The 21,838-nt window shown below is 39.8% G+C and overlaps 1 protein-coding gene across 1 annotated transcript in view; it reads left to right on the plus strand.

Moving 5' to 3' along the window:
* KHDRBS2 (KH domain containing, RNA binding, signal transduction associated 2) overlaps positions 1-21,838 on the plus strand; it is a 256,689-nt gene that overhangs the window by 103,987 nt on the left and 130,864 nt on the right. The window contains exon 4 of the mRNA XM_014943940.1: positions 7,110-7,256. Within this exon, the coding sequence (XP_014799426.1) occupies positions 7,110-7,256 (147 nt within the window). The remainder of the gene's footprint in view (positions 1-7,109; positions 7,257-21,838) is intronic.

A 21,838-nucleotide genomic window follows, 5' to 3' on the forward strand; every position in this document is an offset into this window, starting at 1 on the left:
ATGGGTAAGCTCTTTTCGTTTTGCTCTGTATTCTACTGAGAACTGTCCCATTCCCCCTCATCCATTCTCAAACTGTTCCTCTTTTTTCATTTGTTCTCTATTTCTCCACTGATGGGACCTAGCACCTGAAAGCTTTTTAAACCCAAAACAGGTACCACCAGGAAATTGTATGTATTCTGCTACCGTGCAGTTCACTTCTTACTTTTACTATAATCAGCACTGCAGACAACATCTTCATTTTTGCATTTATATCCAGATTAAAAATTAATAGGTTTGCATTTGTCAAACTGCATGCTCATTAATTTTCTTCTGTAGAATTGTCCATTGATCTTATGAATAATGCCTCTGTAGCAATAGCACTGGGATTATCATCTTTGCCTTGTCTCTATGCTGTGCTCTTATTTGCAAATTCTTGCAAGATATGAAATCCACTGTAATTCTCATATTCTTCAAGTACCTGTTGTTTCTTTTCATAGCTGTGTTTGTTACTTTGTATGAAGTTCTGTGTAATTGCATGGATGAAATTTATCTCTGAGATCTACACAATTCCTGCTGCAGGTTTCTGTTCTATTATTCTTGGATATTCTTGTCATTTCAATTTTATGAGGACACTTTTTATTCATCAATCTGTATTGTGTAATTTTGTTTGCTACCCAAACTCCATTTGTTCTTTCAAGTTCCTTCCAGTAGTTTTATTTAAACATTTTGGCTGGGGTTCCAGCCAGAAATCAGTTCTCTGTCAGCACACATCCTTTTAAAATGGTAAGATTGCTTTCTCCTCCAGAGATAGTACATCGTTTTTCTTGGCCTTTATGTTCTTCTTATCACTCACATACTTCACTTCTGCAGAAGTTGACATTCCTCAGATTTCTGCTATAGTTTTATAATTCATTTTCCCTGCTTTGGTCAACTGGAAATTATAAAACACAGTAGATGTTTTGAAATATGTTATCTTTTATGAAGGAATGGGTTAAGGATGGGTGGGCTTCAGCACCACATGACAGACACAGCTGGAAGGCAGCAGATGAGGATGATGTAGGCCTGAAGCACACAGAGTGTGAGGAGCTGGGTTTGGGTTTGGAATATAGTATTGTCAGTCTTGAGCGAGGACTCACAAGGTGGCCAACCTTGGACCAAGGTGGCCAACAGCATTCTGGCCTGTATCAGGACCAGTGTGGCCAGCAGGAGTAGGGCAGTGATGGTGCCTCTGTCCTGGGCACTGGTGAGGCCTCACCTCGAGGGCTGGGTTCAGTTCTGGGCCCCTCACTACAAGAAGGACATTGAAGTCCTGGAGCAAGTCCAGAGGAGAGCCACCAAGCTGGTGAGGGGTCTGGAGAACAAGTCATACGAGGAGAGGCTGAGGGAACTGGGCATGTTTAGTTTGGAGAAGAGGAGGCTGAGGGGAGACCTCATTGCCCTCTGCAACTCCCTCTCCTTGGCCTCTTCTCCCAAGGGGATAATGACAGGAGCAGAGGAAATGGTCTGAAGTTGGGGCAGGGAAGGTTTAGATGAGATCTGAGGAAGAATGACTTTCCTGAGAGGGTGGTCAGGCACTGGAAGAGCCTGCTCAGGGAGGTGGTGGAGTCACCATCTCTGGAGGTATTTAAGAAATGTGTAGAGGTGGCACTTCAGGGCATGCTCTAGTGCCCGAGATTGTTGGGTTGGGGTTGTTTGGTTTTGTTTTTTGTTTTTGTTGGTTTGTTGGGGTGGGGTTTTTTTGTGTGTGCGTATGGTTGGACTTGATGATTTCAAAGGTCACTTCCAACCATAAAGATTCTTTGACTCTGTGATGGGGCTGCTGCATAGACCGTGGGAAGGCTGTGCAAGCTCAGCAGGGTCTGGAAAACTGCTGGACATGACACAGGAAATCATAGACCCTATAAAGGCTCTCTGTCTTCTGATGGGAACTTAACTCTGTGCAACCAGGCTACAACTAGCAGGAAAGAAAACCCACTTAAGTGCTAGAGAAAGGGTCGTGCTGCCGTCCTAAGTACAGTGTGGATGGCAGGTCCGCAGCACTGACCGTTTTGCTGTGCAGTTGGGTTGTGCTCCTTGCTAATGAAGGCTTACAAAGGTGGTGTCTCCAACTTCAGGTGCTCCTGGCAGAGCCCGTTCATCCATACTGCACTTGGAAAGTTGCATTACCTGCCAGTTGGTGTAACCTTCCATGTCAATGAGTGTCTCCTCAGCAGTGTGAGTTGTGTCTGTTGTTTTGCTTGTTAGATGCCTGATACCTGACATATAATTAAATGTAAGACTACACACTGTCCTAAAATACTCAGTGATATTCATCAGCTTTGGGAAGCAAAGCTTGGTACAGTACACATGGTCTATGAATTCTTACTTTTCCATCTTTTCCCTGAAGTGATTTAAGTTTCTCTTCACAGAACCACAGAATCACATGGGGTTGGAAGGGACCTCTGGGGATCATCTAGGCCAACCCCCTGCCAAAGCAGGGCCATCCAGAGCAGGTCCCACAGGAACGTGTCCAAGTGGGGTTTGGAATGTCTCCAGAGAAGGAGACTCCACCACCTCCCTGGGCAGCCTCTTCCAGGGCTCTGCCACCCTCACAGGAAAGAAGTTCCTTCTCATGTTTAGGTGGAACTTTTATGAGGACACTTTTTATTCATCAATCTGTATTGTGTAATTTTGTTTGCTACCCAAACTCCATTTGTTCTTTCAAGTTCCTTCCAGTAGTTTTATTTAAACATTTTGGCTGGGGTTCCAGCCAGAAATCAGTTCTCTGTCAGCACACATCCTTTTAAAATGGTAAGATTGCTTTCTCCTCCAGAGATAGTACATCGTTTTTCTTGGCCTTTATGTTCTTCTTATCACTCACATACTTCACTTCTGCAGAAGTTGACATTCCTCAGATTTCTGCTATAGTTTTATAATTCATTTTCCCTGCTTTGGTCAACTGAAAATTATAAAACACAGCAGATGTTTTGAAATATGTTATCTTTTATGAAGGAATGGGTTAAGGATGGGTGGGCTTCAGCACCACATGACAGACACAGCTGGAAGGCAGCAGATGAGGATGATGTAGGCCTGAAGCACATAGAGTGTGAGGAGCCGGGTTTGGGTTTGGAATATAGTATTGTCAGTCTTGAGCGAGGACTCACAAGGTGGCCAACCTTGGACCAAGGTGGCCAACAGCATTCTGGCCTGTATCAGGACCAGTGTGGCCAGCAGGAGTAGGGCAGTGATGGTGCCTCTGTCCTGGGCACTGGTGAGGCCTCACCTCGAGGGCTGGGTTCAGTTCTGGGCCCCTCACTACAAGAAGGACATTGAAGTCCTGGAGCAAGTCCAGAGGAGAGCCACCAAGCTGGTGAGGGGTCTGGAGAACAAGTCATACGAGGAGAGGCTGAGGGAACTGGGCATGTTTAGTTTGGAGAAGAGGAGGCTGAGGGGAGACCTCATTGCCCTCTGCAACTCCCTCTCCTTGGCCTCTTCTCCCAAGGGGATAATGACAGGAGCAGAGGAAATGGTCTGAAGTTGGGGCAGGGAAGGTTTAGATGAGATCTGAGGAAGAATGACTTTCCTGAGAGGGTGGTCAGGCACTGGAAGAGCCTGCTCAGGGAGGTGGTGGAGTCACCATCTCTGGAGGTATTTAAGAAATGTGTAGAGGTGGCACTTCAGGGCATGCTCTAGTGCCCGAGATTGTTGGGTTGGGGTTGTTTGGTTTTGTTTTTTGTTTTTGTTGGTTTGTTGGGGTGGGGTTTTTTTGTGTGTGCGTATGGTTGGACTTGATGATTTCAAAGGTCACTTCCAACCATAAAGATTCTTTGACTCTGTGATGGGGCTGCTGCATAGACCGTGGGAAGGCTGTGCAAGCTCAGCAGGGTCTGGAAAACTGCTGGACATGACACAGGAAATCATAGACCCTATAAAGGCTCTCTGTCTTCTGATGGGAACTTAACTCTGTGCAACCAGGCTACAACTAGCAGGAAAGAAAACCCACTTAAGTGCTAGAGAAAGGGTCGTGCTGCCGTCCTAAGTACAGTGTGGATGGCAGGTCCGCAGCACTGACCGTTTTGCTGTGCAGTTGGGTTGATTCTGTGACGAGGCTGCTGCGTAGACCATGGGAAGCCTGTGCAAGCTCAGTGTACACTGTGGATGGCAGGTCTGCAGCACTGACCGTTTTGCTGTGCAGTTGGGTTGTGCTCCTTGCTAATGAAGGCTTACAAAGGTGGTGTCTCCAACTTCAGGTGCTCCTGGCAGAGCCCATTCATCCGTACGACACTTGGAAAGCTGCATTACCTGCCAGTTGGTGTAACCTTCCATGTCAATGAGTGTCTCCTCAGCAGTGTGAGTTGTGTCTGGTTCATCCATACTGCACTTGGAAAGTTGCATTACCTGCCAGTTGGTGTAACCTTCCATGTCAATGAGTGTCTCCTCAGCAGTGTGAGTTGTGTCTGTTGTTTTGCTTGTTAGATGCCTGATACCTGACATATAATTAAATGTAAGACTACACACTGTCCTAAAATACTCAGTGATATTCATCAGCTTTGGGAAGCAAAGCTTGGTACAGTACACATGGTCTATGAATTCTTACTTTTCCATCTTTTCCCTGAAGTGATTTAAGTTTCTCTTCACAGAACCACAGAATCACATGGGGTTGGAAGGGACCTCTGGGGATCATCTAGGCCAACCCCCTGCCAAAGCAGGGCCATCCAGAGCAGGTCCCACAGGAACGTGTCCAAGTGGGGTTTGGAATGTCTCCAGAGAAGGAGACTCCACCACCTCCCTGGGCAGCCTCTTCCAGGGCTCTGCCACCCTCACAGGAAAGAAGTTCCTTCTCATGTTTAGGTGGAACTTCTTCTATTCAAGTTTGTACCCATTTCCTCTTGTCCTGTCACTGGGCACCACTGAGAAAAGACCGACCCCATCCTCTTGACACCCTCCCTTTAAGTATTTATAAGCATTGATCAGATGCTTGCAATAAAAGAAGTATTTTTCTGACACTTTACCCTGCTGTGGGAAGGGGGACTGTGTGAAAATTCAAGTCTTTAACCCCACGCGTTCTGCAGGAAAAAACATCATTACATATCATAAGGAAGAGGTGCTGAGGATCTCACTGTCCTAGCCTGTTGTTTCTAACAGCTATAGAAATGACTGCTGAGTCGTGACAGAAAGCATGTGCTAAACCTAGAAGGAAGGTTATAAAATAATGTGTTTTATAAGTTCCTGAGTTTGTCAAGAAAATAAGAGAAACATTGCTCCCGTTGTTACCACAATACAAGCATACACCTGACTTTCTGTAAGATGGGTCTGCTTATAAAATCATGTTGCTGATGCCTTAGCTGTGCAAAATCTTCATCAAAATAATGAGCCAAACATTATTTTTTTACTTTTTCTACACTTGAAAAGACGATTCAATTTATATTTTTTCTTAAGTTTGTTGGTAGTCTTTTCCTGAAAGGTAACTTTTGGGACCTTCTGGTGGTTTTCTTTAGAATCTTAAAAAAGTAATATGAAAGAAACTTTCAGCAATTGCTAGGATGCTTCTTTATAACTATTAAAACTTAATTCTGTTGAAATACTTCATGTCAAATTATTCCAGAAGCTGCAATCAGATGTTTAGTTCTGAAAAGTACTGTACATTTCATGATAGACTGTTATTATGTTCTGGTTCTTATGGGCATTTCAATGAGATTTCAGTGATGAGCTAAAATGCCAAAGCTACTGTAAAGATAAAAATATTCTACCATCTGTGCTGCTTATGTTGATTTTTAGTTTTTAGTTGAAAACAATTCTGTCAATTTTCAACTTTTAAAAGTAAAATAATGGATCATATTCATTGAGTTGTGATTTTATTTTTATCTGCAAAACCTTGACTTATCATGGAGTCTCTGGAATTAAAGGATGCAACCATTGTGTATTCTGTGAAAAATCAGAAAGTCCTTGGGGCTGGATCTTCCCCTGTAGATAAAACGAACTGTAAGTGTAGTGTTTGAAGCATAGCATTGTGCAGATATTTTTGGTGTCAAGCAATGTTGTAAAACAGGCAAGATAAAAATAAGTGAAGTTTATTCAGAATTAAATAGGGTAAGTAAATAAGAATTGTAAACTATTGTTACAATTTTTATATCTTAGATACCTACATGTTCATAAAATATTATTTTAGTACATGCTACTAAAAAGCTACAATTTCTTAGGCAATTTTAATCAGTTTACTTCTTTTCTGTGATTATGTTTTCCATCTATAAAATGCAGATTTACACACATATTTTTTTCAGAATTACATTTCTCAAAATATTTTTGAGAACTGAGTTTTCAATTAATCATTTCTTCAGCATTATTTAATGCTATCTTGTGTAGTAATGACATAAATTTTTATTTATATGTCATAGCCAATGCCATGAACATGATCACTATTTTATGCAGAGGTAACTCCTATGAATGTGTGTTACAGTTACATTCACTGTCTCAAAGCCTTGTTTAAGAAAGTGGATTGAAGTTTCAGAGCATTACTCTTAACATTAAGTAGGACAATTAGGCTTATTTTGTAGCTGGAAAACTGGCATCCAAAGATTGTGAGGGTAAATCTGGGTGAGGTGAATCACTGTCTTAACCAGTGTACACTAGATACCATATATCGGAACTGGGACTGAAACTCAGACCTCATGCCTCAAATAGAAGTATTAGGGCACACTTTCCTTTAGCAATAATAAAATATACAGCCTGCAGATACTTATTAAATTACTTAAAGTCTTCAACAAACAATAGCATTTGTTAAAGTGGTCCAAATGGTTAAAAGGATTTTTTTTTTTTTTTTTTTTTTTTTGTGAACAGCTAAGATTGAGGCAGATAAATGCAGCTTTTCCATTATGGATTTAATATCTCAGTACTTGCTTCTGGAGTATTTAGCATTTTATTCACTGTGCTGATTAAAATCTGTTGTAGATGATAATTATGCTGGTTTTATCATTCAAACACTCAAAATTGATTTTTAAATTTTTAAGTGGCTTGTACTAGACTTATTTCTCAAAGGGTTTAGAAGTCTGCTTATATTATGTCCTTTCATCGTGTTCTCTGTAAATGCTAAATCAATGCAAAATTAGTAGATTCCCAGTTCTAAAAAAAACCAAACCACCCTTTTTTCATAGGAGGAAGAGCTAAGGAAAAGTGGAGAAGCCAAATACGCGCACTTGAGTGATGAGCTTCACGTATTAATTGAAGTGTTTGCTCCACCTGGGGAGGCGTATTCTCGGATGAGTCATGCCTTGGAAGAAATAAAAAAATTCCTCGTTCCCGTAAGTGGCTTTTAACATTCTTCTGTGGCTGGTTATGCTTTTGCTGCATCGAATTTGTTCCTTCTTCAAGCACCTTTAGCTGAGGGGGAAAAAAAGAAAAGAGTTCTGTTGAACATTCATCTTTCATTCTTTCATCTCAGGGAGCTGCCAAATAGTCTATTAATTGTCACAGTTGATCACCTGATATATTTTCTAGATGTTTTATTATTTCCATTTCTCTTTTTTTTTTTTTTTGCTTTTCTTCCTTGGTTTTTGGAGAGAAGGTAGATGACTTTTTTTCTCCGGTTGCAGACATTAGTCATTAGTATGGGTGTACGCTTTCAAGAGTTTTTAAATATTTAAGTCTGTAAAAACATTTTTGTATATGTAATGATTTATCTAAATATCTTACGAATGCAGTTAATTAATTAAACAAACAGCATGAGCACAGGTTAGCAGTCAATCCTCGATCAGCAAGGAGGGCACAGAAACATCTTCTAAAGCTGGGAACTTTCCAGTTCCATTTATACTCTACTATAATACTATATCACTTTCTGAAATAATTACCTTTTTATCTATTGATTTTCCATCAAACTCTCTGAAATTTATTTTGTCGCCATTTATACAATATTCCATTCTATTTTCGTACTTAAATTTTGGCCTAGTGTTTAAGCATATGCATACTAAATACTGAATAAAGGTTGCTTTGTGTAGTACTAGAATTACGGGAGTTATCATCTGAAGTCTATCCTGAGACTATTTAGCACCCTACAAATGTTCAGAACTTGCATTACTTGAGAGAAATGTAATGGGATCTTGTTTCTATTTGTCATTAAAAAAAATGAATTGCAGTAGCTGTTCATATCTCTCCACAATAATGAAAGAATTCAATGAATGCCTTTTTGTTACGTATAATATGAGTCGAAGAGAAGAGATATTCAGGTGAGGCACACGCGTATTTGCATGACAGAACTTAAACGTTTTATTTGGTGGGGGAAAGGGAGAATACATTACAATATTTAAGTACAGTATTTAAAATGTTCAAAATTTTTAGAGCGACTAAACAGTTTTTAACTAAATAAATTAAAATTGTTAAAAATAAACAGCTGGATATTTGTTTGAAATCATAAAGTTTATTGGCACCAGGTGAGTGCCCGTAAATGAGCTACATTTTAAACAAGTTGACTCTTTCTGATTCTCCCTTTCCACCCTCTTATTATGCTTCCAGTTTGGGAACACTGGTAATAAAATACTATTCCAAATTCTGGGAAGTAACCAAGAAAGAGTTTTTTTGCATGATTTCTGACTCTTGTGTTGAACACACAATACGAGGGACTAATCAGGGCAGTGTTGTAATGCTGGCAACGTAACGTGGAATGACATTTTGGCTGCAAAGATCCACCAAGGCCATAAGTGTTGAACACACAATACGAGGAACAAATAGGTCAGTGTCGTAATGCTGGCAACGTAACATGGAATGACGTTTTGGCTGCAAAGATCCACCAAGGCCATAACACTGAAAGAAAATATATAGTTAAGTAACATGTTCCTGAGAAGTCTGGAATGTTATAGCTAAAAAATGGTAAGCGGGCTAATTACCAAGATTACCAGACTCTGTCCTTTGGATAACCCCATTTCCAGTTGTTTGTGAATTTGCCAAGCTTCAGTTTCTTTCTGTAAGAGGTTCCTGTTTAAAGTTATCTTTGTACATCCTCTTCATTCTGGAAGAGAGCTCCAGCAGTGATGATGGTACCTGTTCCTATGCCCCCTAGGATTTTTAATGCCCATTGGGTGTTCTGTCCAGCCTGAGAAATCTGTTCTGGGTGGCAAGGGAGAGAGAGCAGTGCGTCATGAGAGGGGTTTTAAAATTTGTGGCAAGTTGCTCTTGTAAAACAAGCAGATATTTTGTGTGACACATTATTTATTGATAAGGATTATATGTATTTTCCAGCACAAGCATAATAGCTACACTGGAGGAAATATAAAAATAGGTTCTTTGTTACAAGATTTTGGACTTGGTTGGCAGCAGCAATAATCACTCCAAGCGAGTAACAATTGTACTTTATGGCTTGTTTGTTGGTTTTATCCCCTCTGCTTCATTTCAGATAGACAACAAATTACAAAGCAATTATTAACTGGCTGGTTACAACACGTGTCAAGGGGTTTATACTCAAAAAGCTTGCACAAGATAATTTCCTTTTTGTTCCCTATTTACAGCGTATCTTGAATTTGGTTTATGGTGTTTTGTTGTTTATAAGACCTAATTTATTGCAGCATTGAATACTAGAATGACATGACAGGGATGAAAGCAGTAGAATCTAACAGATTTATTTGTACCAAACCAAGGATGTAATAAACTATTCAAATGAGTTTTTACATTGCTTATGAATTTTGTGAAGGTTAGGTGAAATATTGCCCTCAGAAATTACACGGATTTTGTCAGTAAGATGGAAGAATGTTTGAATACTATATCCATAAGTTTTAATGAGACTGAATTTTGAAATAAATGCCTAGAGAATGTAATAATAGAAAAAGAGAAAAATGTAGACTAGGACTGAGGGAAAAAAAAAAAGAATGTTCATTAACTGAAGCAAAGATTTAACAAACAAGGACTTTTGATTTAAATGTGATTACTTAATTTTCACCTTCAACCTTGCCCAGGAATAGTTCAAAAATTCTAATCTAACATTTAATATATAAAATAAATCAATTATATATCTCTAAATATATATAATATTTTTTATATATATTTATTATATTTATATATATATATATATAAATAAATTAGTTTAAAAATTTTAACTAGTGAAGATTTGGAATGTCAGACACCAATATAGGTTAGGGATGGACCTGCTGGAAAACATTTCTGAGGAGAACGATCTGGGGTCCTGGTGGATAGTGAACTCTCCATGAGCCAGCAATGTGCCCTTGTGGCCAAGAGGCCAATGGGATCCTGGGCTGCACAGGGAAGAGTGTGGCCAGGAGGTGGAGGGAGGTCATTCTCCCCCTCTGCTCTGCACTGGGGAGGCCACAACTGGAATCCTGCCTCCAGTGCTGGGCTCCCCAGTTCCAGAGGGACAGGGAACTGCTGGAGAGAGTCCAGTGTGGGGCAACAAAGATGATGGAGGGATTGGGGCATCTCCCTGATGAGGAAAGGCTGAGAGAGCTGGGACTCTTCAGCCTGGAGAAGTCTGAGGGGAGACTTTATTCATGCTGACAAGGATCTAAAGGGTGGTTTGAGGGAGGATGGAGCCAGACTCTTTTCAGTGGTTCCCAGTGACAGGACAAGGGGCAACGGGCACAAGCTGGACCATGGGAAGTTCCACTCCAATCTGAGGAAGAACTTGTTTGGGGTGAGGGTGGCAGAGCCCTGGAACAGGCTGCCCAGGGAGGGTGTGGAGTGCCCTTCTCTGGAGATCTCCAAGCCCCACCTGGATGGAGTCGTGAGTGATGTGCTCTGGGCAGCCCTGCTTTGGCAGGGGAGTTGGGCTGGATGGTCTCTAGAAGGTCCCTTCCAACTCTGACAATTCCGTGATTCCGTGATTTCACCTCCGAGTGAGAGGCAGAGACTGAGTGTCCCTCCTTACACTGGCTGTTCCACACGTTAACACGTTTCAAAGCTTCAGGTGGTGCATTGGGCTCCCTCCGAGAGGCATTTCAGGGAACGATTGTGCCCCAATATCGGCAGCCTTCGGTTGTTTTGACGAAAAGTTTTATGGGTTTTATGAAAAACTTTTATGGGTTTTATGGGTTTTATGAAAAACTTTGGCTTTTGGCGGGGGTGGGGGACAGTTCTGGTATCCAATTACTAGCTAGATTTTTATTTTGATGTTTACTTTCAATATGAAAAATTGAATATAATCAAAATATGACAAATCGAAAGAGCCATGATTAAGAAAAAAGTGGTAATACCTCAGAGTTTTGAAACACAACTGCCTGCTCTGTTGTGTTCTTTTGGCAACCTAGTAAAATTAAAACCCCAAAGTCAAGGTTTTAGGGTAAAAATGAAATTTGGAACAGATGTTACCATAATACAAGTTATCCAGTATTAGTTGTGTGGAAAGTACAAACAGCAGGGATGCATAGGAGGAGAACATGCTTTTTGCAAATTCACCTCTGTGGCCAACACAAGTTCAATAAAATCCATAGGTATCTGACTGCCGAGTGCTTCTGACCCCAAACTGCCAGGGACCTAAGTCTGGGTGAGGAACCTAAGGCTGATGTTATGTCTCAGTGCCCCAGAATGGGATGCAGGACAGTGAACTAGAAGGGGGGATGTTTAAAATGGCCAATATCAGGGGGGAAAGAGCTGATTTTAAGAGGTTCATATCTATTAAATGCTGTGAAACTTTCTTCACCATTAATGAGCAATGAAATCCTGCATTGTTCTGATCAGATGTGACTATGTCATTCTGATTAACATCCAAACTTCCAAAATACTTTCTGACCAAGCTATTATTTCCATATAGGAAGAGGCTATACTGTCTTTAGGACTACCACAAGAGCTGCTGTTCAACTTATTTGCATAGATTTTTCTAACCCCATAGTGAACTTCAATCCTCTTATCTCACCGTGCTCCGTACCTTTGGTTAAAACAATTTTCTTATCAATCATTTAAGAAGAATAAGTGTTCTCACTGATCCAGCTCCTAGTATCAGCTCTTCAGTCTTCCTAACTAAAGATGGAAAATTACTGAGCAAAACGAGCCTTTCAGTGAAATAAAAAGTTAAAAAAAAATTCATACTGGGAGTTATTCATACCAGAAATATGTATGGAAAAATCGAGATTTCAGGGGCATTGAAAACAAACTTCGATATCAGTTTGTTTCAGTGGGAATGATTAAATAATCTTACAGTAGAGTTTAATCCCTTGAAGTTCTTTCTCTAGCTATATTTCAAAATAAACTGTTTTACTTCAAACGCACATTTACAGTATGCACAGTAACTACAGACCAAAGTTACTAATGATGTCTTATGCCATGTTTTGCTGGCTATATTGTAGTATATACAGCACACAGTTACAAATTCTTGTCAAACAGAATTCCGACTGGTTTATAACAAGTATATGTAGGAATATGACATTTATTTTGCTCATTTTTTTTATTAGCCATCTGAATTTCTTCTGTGCTACGGTATAATATGGAATCTCTATTTACATATTATTTCACACTCCATAGTTTTGTAATGTTACTTTTGTTTCTAAATAAGCTATATTACTAGGGTGGGGCAAGAGTGGGTGCGTGTATGTCCATCTTTTTGTCCTTTTTCAAAGAACCTCAAGAGGCAAAATATTTCCCTAACTATGACCGTGAGAAGCGACACAACTCTATCTCTGAAAGAGATGTCTTTTATACCTGTCAAAGTAAATCATTTATACCTTCACATTCTGCAAAGATACTTGCAATAAGACATAATTACTACAGTAATTATTTAAAAACTGCAGTAAGGAAATAATTTAAGCAGTTGTTTCAGCTGTGCTGGGTTCTCTTTCTCCCAGTGTGCAACATCTCAGGCAATTTCATGCACAAGTCTTGATAAGGAAAAAAAAATCAGAGATTCTCTCAAGGCCCGAAATGTCATAGCGTTTTACCTCTTCACAGCTTTTTTTCCCTAAATGTTACTTATCAAATCAAATTATTATAAATATGTTAAAACACAAGAGTACTCAAGAGAGTTATCGTAGCTTGTGGACACTGGTTCTTGACTTTTTAGAGACTCTGGAGATTTTCTTAACCAGGATATTGGCTGATTGAGCAGCAGCACTTGCATTTTAAATGTGATGAAAATAACCTTAAAGCTATCCCTCAAAGTGAAGGTTTGGGGGTGAGATGTACACTAAAACAGCCTTTTTAATTGAAGATTAAACTCCAATATTTCTCAACTGGGTGAATTTTTATGTGCTTACTGATATACAGTATAACCCACTGGTTCTTTCTGGGATGAAGCTATAAGATGGATAGCAACACAAAGAACCCATAATTCCTCAAATATCTAAATTTGTGCTGCTGTGAATGGGTTGCCTGGTGGCATGCCAGAACAAGAAGTATCTTGTGCCTGGGTTTAGCTCCCCAGCTGCCTCAAGGTGGTATAACGACTTCACCACCTCACCTGTGCTTTAAGGGTTGATGCTCCCACTTGGGTGGATTAAGACCTTTTTGGATGTGGCAGAGACATACTTAGTCTGTGAAAGCAATCTCTTGGTGATCTCTCTCTGACGCACAAAGAATCACAGAATGGTTAGAGTTGAAAGGGACCTTAAAGATCATCTCATTCCAACCCCCTGCCCCAGGCAGGGACACCTCCCACCAGACCAGGTTGCTCCAAGCCCCATCCAGCCTGGCCTTGAACCCTTCCAGGGATGGGGCAGCCACAGCTTCTCTGGGCAACCTCTTCCAAGGTCTCACCACCCTCATAGTAAAAAATTTCTTCCTGATATCTAATCTAAATATCCTCTCTTCCAATTTAAAACCATTACCCCTTGTTCTGTCACTGCACTCCCTGACAAAGAGTCCCTCCCCAGCTCTCCTGTAGCTCCCTTCAGATATTGGAAGGCTGCTCTAAGGTCTCCCTGGAGCCTTCTCTTCTCCAGGCTGAACAACCCCAGCTCTCTCAGCCTGTCCTCATAGGAGAGGTGCTCCATCCCTCTGGTTATCCTCGTGGCCCTCTGCTGGACCCGTTCCTACAGGTCCAAAGGAGTTAATATACAAGGCACAGCCTTATTACTAGAGCCCGCCCTTTGTTTTGCCTTTGGGATTAACTGGAGGGAGTTAATATAAAAGGCACAGCCTTATTACTAGAGCCCACCCTTTGTTTTGCCTTTGGGATTAACTGGAGACATTAACCTCATCAGTATTTTACACTGACAATTAAACTGAGCATAGTGCTGAGACGTTGCTGTAGTTTATAGAAATATTTACAACTTGCTCGATGAGCCCGTGTTCATCAGCAATTTTATAGGCTTGTCTTCTTGCTTCCTCTTGCTAGGGGGTAGGATTTTTACCAGTGATGGGTCAGAAGCAACGGTTTGGGTGGAGGTGATAAAATCCAGGCAGAGAAATTGGAATTCTACAGCATTGCTCCTGGTTTCATCATGGTAGGCCTGTAACATGCAGCCCAAATTTGACTGAGGCATCGCACATTCGGCCACACAAACCCCTGCACCTCAGAGGGACCACCAGACCCTCCCACACATCTGGCCTTTTGGTGTGTGAGTACGAATTTGTCCAATCATCTCACCAATAAAGGTCAGGTGTTTGGCCCAGTGAAGCAGCTGCAATTTCATGTTCTGCAAAGAAAATTCCATGTGGTTCCGTATAAAAGTAGGCATGAAAAGTGTAACCTAAAAATAATTGTTTTTCGTGCAAATCTGTAACATGTAGCCCAAATTTGGCTGTGGCATCGCACATTCGGCCACACAAACCCCTGCACCTCAGAGGGACCACCAGACCCTCCCACACATCTGGCCTTTTGGTGTGTGAGTACGAATTTGTCCAATCATCTCACCAATAAAGGTCAGGTGTTTGGCCCAGTGAAGCAGCTGCAATTTCATGTTCTGCAAAGAAAATTCCATGTGGTTCCGTATAAAAGTAGGCATGAAAAGTGTAACCTAAAAATAATTGTTTTTCGTGCAAATAATCACTTCGTAATGAAGAAAAAAAAAAATCATGTGCAAGATGTTGTTATGTGTTTCCATCTTATATAATAGTCTCTTCTATTTATCAGCCATCAATATGAGGAAAGAAAAGATCAGTATTGGGGTTATAAGTAAGAGACTGAAAGCAAGGATTTTGAATTATTTAGTATTTAAAAGAGTTATTTATTTTGACTCTTTCAAGGAATTGGTTGGTGGATTAGCCAGGTAGCTTTATCTCTGTTTCACTTGTTTCAGCAAAATGATAGTGGGATTTTTGAGGTTTAATTCGTTTGTGGAAGTAGGCTCAAATAAAAAATTTCTTTTCCTGCTTTAATTCAAATTGAAAGCAGATAATACCATGACAGTGTGTAGGGGTTTGGGATTTGTTTGGTTTTTTAATTTCTTTGTTTGTTTTTAAAAAAAGGGGAAGAGAGAAGGGTTTGGTGGCATTTTTAAACTTTTTATCTATTTTTTTTCTTAATGTAGCAAAGGTCAGTACAGCCAATTTTGAGGATGCCGAGTTATGCTTGCTTAGGAAAGCATAAAGGAAAAAGCACAAATACAGAGTAATCTTTTTCTTTGTTGTGTTCTTTCAGCTTCCAGCAGTCAAAAATTGAATCTTGTCAAGGCTGTATCCAGACCATCTTGCCTTATACCCTGTGGTAGATTTTTCTTCTTTTCCCTGAGTTTGTCAAATGCTTGTTTGAACCTTGTTTAAGCTTTCGGCCTCAGAAAAACATCAGGTGGCAATGAGTTTGACAGTTCAATTATTCACTCTGTGGAAAACCAAAAACCCAAAAGCCCACTTCTTGCTTGTTTGAAGGCAGCTGTTTAATACTTTATGAGTGCCCTCATCTTCATGCGTGGTTAAAAGCAATGGATGATCTTACAGTGGTCCTCACTCCTACGTTGCTCTGGATCTGTTTCTTTTCTAAGCCTCCCTTGTTTTCTTGTACAGAAGCGGAGGTAGCTCTAATTATCCATGTGACATACCTCTGACTGTCCTTTCCACGTCTTTCTGTGTCTTCCTTAGCCCATACCCCTTTGGTTTTCTGATGGATTGGGTTGGCCAGAACGGCTCATCTCGGTTGGTAGCCAAGAAGCAGTGCACTAATGAAACATTATGGTTTAGTGTCGTGTTTTTCCCTAGTGGTACCATTCTTCCCACTTAGACCGATTTGATGTTTTCTGATTGGAATTTGTAAAAAATCCAGGGCATCTTTCTTGAATGATAATAACTAATTTAGAGCTATTTACTGTCAGTATTTTAATGTTTGTCAATACTTAAGCTTAATTACTTTCATGTGCGTTATTTTACTTTTATCAACACTCAATTTTTTTCTGCTGGTTTTATTTCTAATAACTGAGTATAATGAGATCTTTCAGCAATTCTTTGCAGTAACCTTTAGGTATTATTCCTCTGAATAACTTCAGATGAAATGCTGTCACTTCACTATTCATTTTTTCTTTACATAATTTATAAATAGGATGAGCAAAACAGATGTTTTGAGTCACTTAAACTCTTCCCTTCAGAAAACAGAAAATTATAAAAACAGCTATTCTTAATATTCTTTCTTCTGTAACCAAAGAAAGAGTTTTTAATCAATATGGTGCTCTCTCACCTTTTGACAACTTTTGGTGTGGCTGATGAAAGTTTTGATCTCCATCAGTGGAGATCTTTAAAAATGGGTATCTCATTTGCTCAGTGCCATGCTATGTATGACATAAGCCTGTTCAGAATAATCTGTATGAAGGATAAAGGTACATTCATCTACAGAACAGACTTGTAAAAGACCGGTGACAACACCTGAATACATTCATGTGTGCAAACACGAGAAGGTTTCAGTAAGTAAAGAATATATATTTGAATATATTCCTGATGTTTTGAAAGATTCAAAGTGTCCTAATGGCAAGGAAAATGTCATTGGCATGAGAGATTTTTGAAAGAAAAATTAGGTTCAAATATCAAATTGAAAAGAAAAGGTTGTTGGTTGACAATGAAAACAGCTTTCTACAGAAAAAAAAACAACAAAGCTTTAGTTTAATATGGTATTAATTCCACCTCAGTGATGAAGGGCAAGAAGAGAAACAATCACTGTATAAAAATCAGGGAAAGACAGATTAATAGCAATTAATTTTGTAAAAGAAAAATTCTATGTTTAATTGGAAAGACTTTTTAATCAATATGTTACTCTCTCACCTTTTGACAACTTTTGGCGTGGCTGATGAAAGTTTTGATCTCCATCAGTGGAGATCTTTAAAAATGGGTATCTCATTTGCTCAGTGCCATGCTATGTATGACATAAGCCTGTTCAGAATAATCTGTATGAAGGATAAAGGTACATTCATCTGCAGAACAGACTTGTAAAAGACCAGAGACAACAGCTGAATATATTCATGTGTGCAAACACGAGAAGGTTTCAGTAAGTAAAGAATATATATTTGAATATATTCCTGATGTTTTGAAAGATTCAAAGTGTCCTAATGGCAAAGAAAATGTCATTGGCATGAGAGATTTTTGAAAGAAAAATTAGGTTCAAATATCAAATTGAAAAGAAAAGGTTGTTGGTTGACAATGAAAACAGCTTTCTACAGAAAAAAAAACAACAAAGCTTTAGTTTAATATGGTATTAATTCCACCTCAGTGATGAAGGGCAAGAAGAGAAACAATCACTGTATAAAAATCAGGGAAAGACAGATTAATAGCAATTAATTTTGTAAAAGAAAAATTCTATGTTTAATTGAATAGTTGGGAAGGAAATATGTGGCCAGCAATGCAATGATAATGCAAATTATTTCTAGGAACACTAGAAATACAAGCAATCCTAAAAAGATACAGTTTTCAAACCCTGGAGATGGTAACCTTATCAATAACATTAATGATGCAGAAAAAAGCAGAATGTTTCCTTAATTACCAGTTGTTTAGTTGGAAAAATATAGGATGGTGTAGCATCCTACCAAAATGACGCAATACTTGGCAGTTACTAGTACGGTAATGTTAATTTCAAGAAAAACCTTTTAGAAAAAAAGTCAAGAAACTGGAGAAGAGATCATAGTGTGCTGGTCTGAGAGGAGTTCTGTGAGCAGCAGAGCTAGTGAAGGCTGATTTCTAATAACTTCATGTCCCATGTTTGGATTTGGAGGTGGTAGGTAGAAGGTGTATTCTGTGTCTGAAAATTTCATGTATTCCAAACATTCACAACTTCACTCATTTGTAGGTTTTTTTTTGTTGAAATACAAGCAATCCTAAAAAGATACAGTTTTCAAACCCTGGAGATGGTAACCTTATCAATAACATTAATGATGCAGAAAAAAGCAGAATGTTTCCTTAATTACCAGTTGTTTAGTTGGAAAAATATAGGATGGTGTAGCATCCTACCAAAATGACGCAATACTTGGCAGTTACTAGTACGGTAATGTTAATTTCAAGAAAAACCTTTTAGAAAAAAAGTCAAGAAACTGGAGAAGAGATCATAGTGTGCTGGTCTGAGAGGAGTTCTGTGAGCAGCAGAGCTAGTGAAGGCTGATTTCTAATAACTTCATGTCCCATGTTTGGATTTGGAGGTGGTAGGTAGAAGGTGTATTCTGTGTCTGAAAATTTCATGTATTCCAAACATTCACAACCTCACTCATTTGTAGGTTTTTTTTTGTTTTTGACCTTATGTGAGCATTTGCTGCTCAGTAAGGGCACGAACTGTATCTTCCTCACCCTTCTGGATGAGTGCTTTTGTGAAACTGGGGAGGATTGACTGGTTTAGGAATAGGGGACATCTTTCAGAATAAAAATTTGGCCAGTGAAAGAAAAGCTTGAGGTAGCAGCGTGACTCTGTGGTGATTATGCTGTGACCAGCCTGACACTAGACTTTCACTGAATAGTTGGGAATCACAGAATGATATGGGGTTGGAAGGGACCTCTGGAGACCATCTAGTCCAACCCCTGTCAGAGCAGGTCCACCCAGAGCAGGTCCCACAGGAACATGTCCAGGTGGGTTTGAAAGTCTCCAGAGAAGGAGACTCCACCACCTCCCTGGGCAGCCTCTTCCAGGGCTCTGCCACCCTCACAGGAAAGAAGTTCCTCCTCATGTTTAGGTGGAACTTAAGTTTGTGCCCATTTCCTCTTGTCCTGTCCCTGGGCACCACTGAAAAAAGACCAGCCCCATCCTCCTGACACCCTCCCTTTTATTATTTACAGGCATTGATCAGATCCCCCCTCAGCCTTCTCTTCTCCAGACCAAAAAGACCCAAGTCCCTCAGCCTTTCCTCATAAGGGAGATGCTCCAGGCCCCTCATCATCTTTGTAGCCTCTGCTGTCCCCTCTCCAGCAGTTCCCTATCCTTGAACTGGGGAAAGATTGCAACTTATAAAAAAATTGAGCAAGGAAACTAACCACTGGTTTAATGCTTTATGGCTTGATAAAAATAAACTTGTCAACAAATCTGAAAGTTTGTTGATAAAATTAATTGTGTTAGTGACAGTTGATATTCCTGTAAAAATCTATCACTTGTATGATGTAAGAGACAGGGCTCAAAACTTCCTAACAAGAAAATTTCCCAAAATAGGAATGTCTGTAGCAATTTTCTTAAGGAGGTGGTATGTGAAACTTCTTTTCAAACCTGCTTTGTTTGAAAACAGAGATTTGCGTCTTGATATTGGATTATTTTATTTCAGCGTATTCCTCTCTCAACACAGCAGATTCTTTTGGGTGAGACCTCCAGAGGGGCACAGGGAGTGCAATACTTACCCCCTGGAGCAAAACCCGTAGCCATTAAGCAGGTGAAGAGATGTCTTGTGTGAGAACGATGCCTCAAACTTCATCCCCAGCCTCAGCCCGCTCACACTGATGTGTGAAAAATGCTGAGTATTTGGATGCATCTTCTCTCCTGCTTCCCGGCTAGGTTTCGGCACTTAACTTTGGCAACATCAAAATGAGAGACATGCCTCCAGAGAAAGAAAGCATCAAACTAGAGAAGGATTTTGATAAGCAAGGAACCGTTCTCTGGAGCTGCCCGTAGTCCATTGACTATTAAGGGAAACCACTGGTGACTTAGATGAAAACAAAATGAACCTCTCATAGGTATGCAAGCCTTTTTTAAAAAGAAAGTCTATATGAAACGTAATCTTTCTGAAGATTGACTATTAAGGGAAACCATTGGTGACTTAGATGAAAACAAAATGAAACTCTGATAGGTACGCAAGCCTTTTTTAAAAACAAAGTCTATATGAAACGTAATCTTTCTGAAGAGTAACATGATGATACTAGAGTCTAGTCATTGATTTTGTTCAGAGCTGACTGGAGAAAGAGGAGTGAGGAGCCCAGTATCCAAAGCTGCAACAGGGAGTCAGTTGGGAATGATGGGACAGAATCTCGCTGGTGAATGGAGGCAGGAGCTCACTAGACAGGAGGACTGAGAATGGATGCAGAAGTCAAGAAAAGCATGCTCAAGAAGTATCTCAAATTTCCTATTGAATTGACTTGAGTACAATTACTATTTACCTACTTGCTCTCCATTTTCTCTCAGCTGTTTGAAAACTCTTTGATGCATGCAATATATTTTTACACTTCTTACTAAATGAACATGGGGGAAAAAAAAACCAAACCACTATCTCCTTTCGATGTGCTAGAACAAGATTTGTGTTTTTTGGACAGTAATTTAACTTCAGCATAGTTTTCATGGCTGCATAAGTTGTGAATACCTGGAGAGAACCAACTCGGTTACAGCACTGTTGAAAATCAGAGTCTGTAGGGCCAGATTGGAGGAAGTGAGACATTTTTGGAAGCAAACAGTGTAACAAGCTGGGCAGGATCTATAGCTATTTCTAATGAAGGTACATACTGAACATTTTTGTTTATAATGAATACTTACCACAGAATTTGCCTGAGAAGGACAGTACAAGAAGGAACTGAAAACAGTGGAAAGTCCTCATTTTTCGGAATTTTCCTTTTGATTGTTTCTTCATTTTTAGAAACTGTCTTAAAATTCAAAAGTAAGATTTTGAACAGTAGTGGACCCCAGGCTCTTAATTAGGCTCTAAGATTAGGGTTAAATGAATAGATGTATGCTGGGCAGGAGCTGTCAGCGGGACAAGTGGCAGGGAAACACAGGTGACTTTTTGCAATCGGTGAGGGATTCAGTGAGAAGTATGCAGAGAAAAAAAATCTCAACCACTTTTAGAGTGACAATTAATAGCTATACATCACTGTTGTTTTTGAGGAAGTGAAGAAATAATGCTTTGTTTTAGAGACTGTGAGTTGTTTTAATCCACCCAATGGTCCCAGACCTGTAGCATTTCTTTAGGTGCCAAACACTTGTGGTCCACCGAGTTACAACGGCCAGGGAAAAGCAATCAAGAGGTGTAAAATAATAGTAGTTACAGCAGGTTCAGCTATTATCTCAAAGGGCTAAGAAAATCCCCTCAATGTCAAAAAGAGCTGTTATATCTGTAACACGGTGCAGAGTTACACGGTAGGTAGGGATAATCTCTGCCCACTCATTATCCTTAAACTGATCGGTTAAAAATCGGTGAAAGGAACCAATGCTAAATTAAACCAAGATTTTGCTCTGATTTTAATTGAGATTTCTTTTCTGCCTGTAAACGCATCAGAACGACAGATTGTGCCTTGGGTATTGGCTGGTCTACGCTTTTCTGTGTATCTTCTTTCGAAAAGCACTTAATAGATTTACCTCAATCTGTGAAACAAACTGCATCCAGGGTAGGTTTAGCTTGGATGCTAAACTGAAAGCAGCCGTTAAAAACAGAGGTGATATAAAGCTCTGAAAAATATTGGTGCAATGGGAATCCTGACGGTCTGCTTCACTGCAGCATCTTCAATGTGGTACGGTGATTTCTGTCATAAAATGGTACGAGTCCCAGATATGTCACTGCATACCTTCACGAGAATGGGATTTTACTATCTCCATCTGTCTCCCAAACAGTGTGGATATGTTGCAGTGTGTTTAAAGAGATCTCTG

This window comes from Calidris pugnax, unplaced genomic scaffold (genome assembly GCF_001431845.1).
Source record: "Calidris pugnax isolate Ruff unplaced genomic scaffold, ASM143184v1 scaffold105, whole genome shotgun sequence".
Classification (NCBI taxonomy): Eukaryota; Metazoa; Chordata; class Aves; order Charadriiformes; family Scolopacidae; genus Calidris; species Calidris pugnax.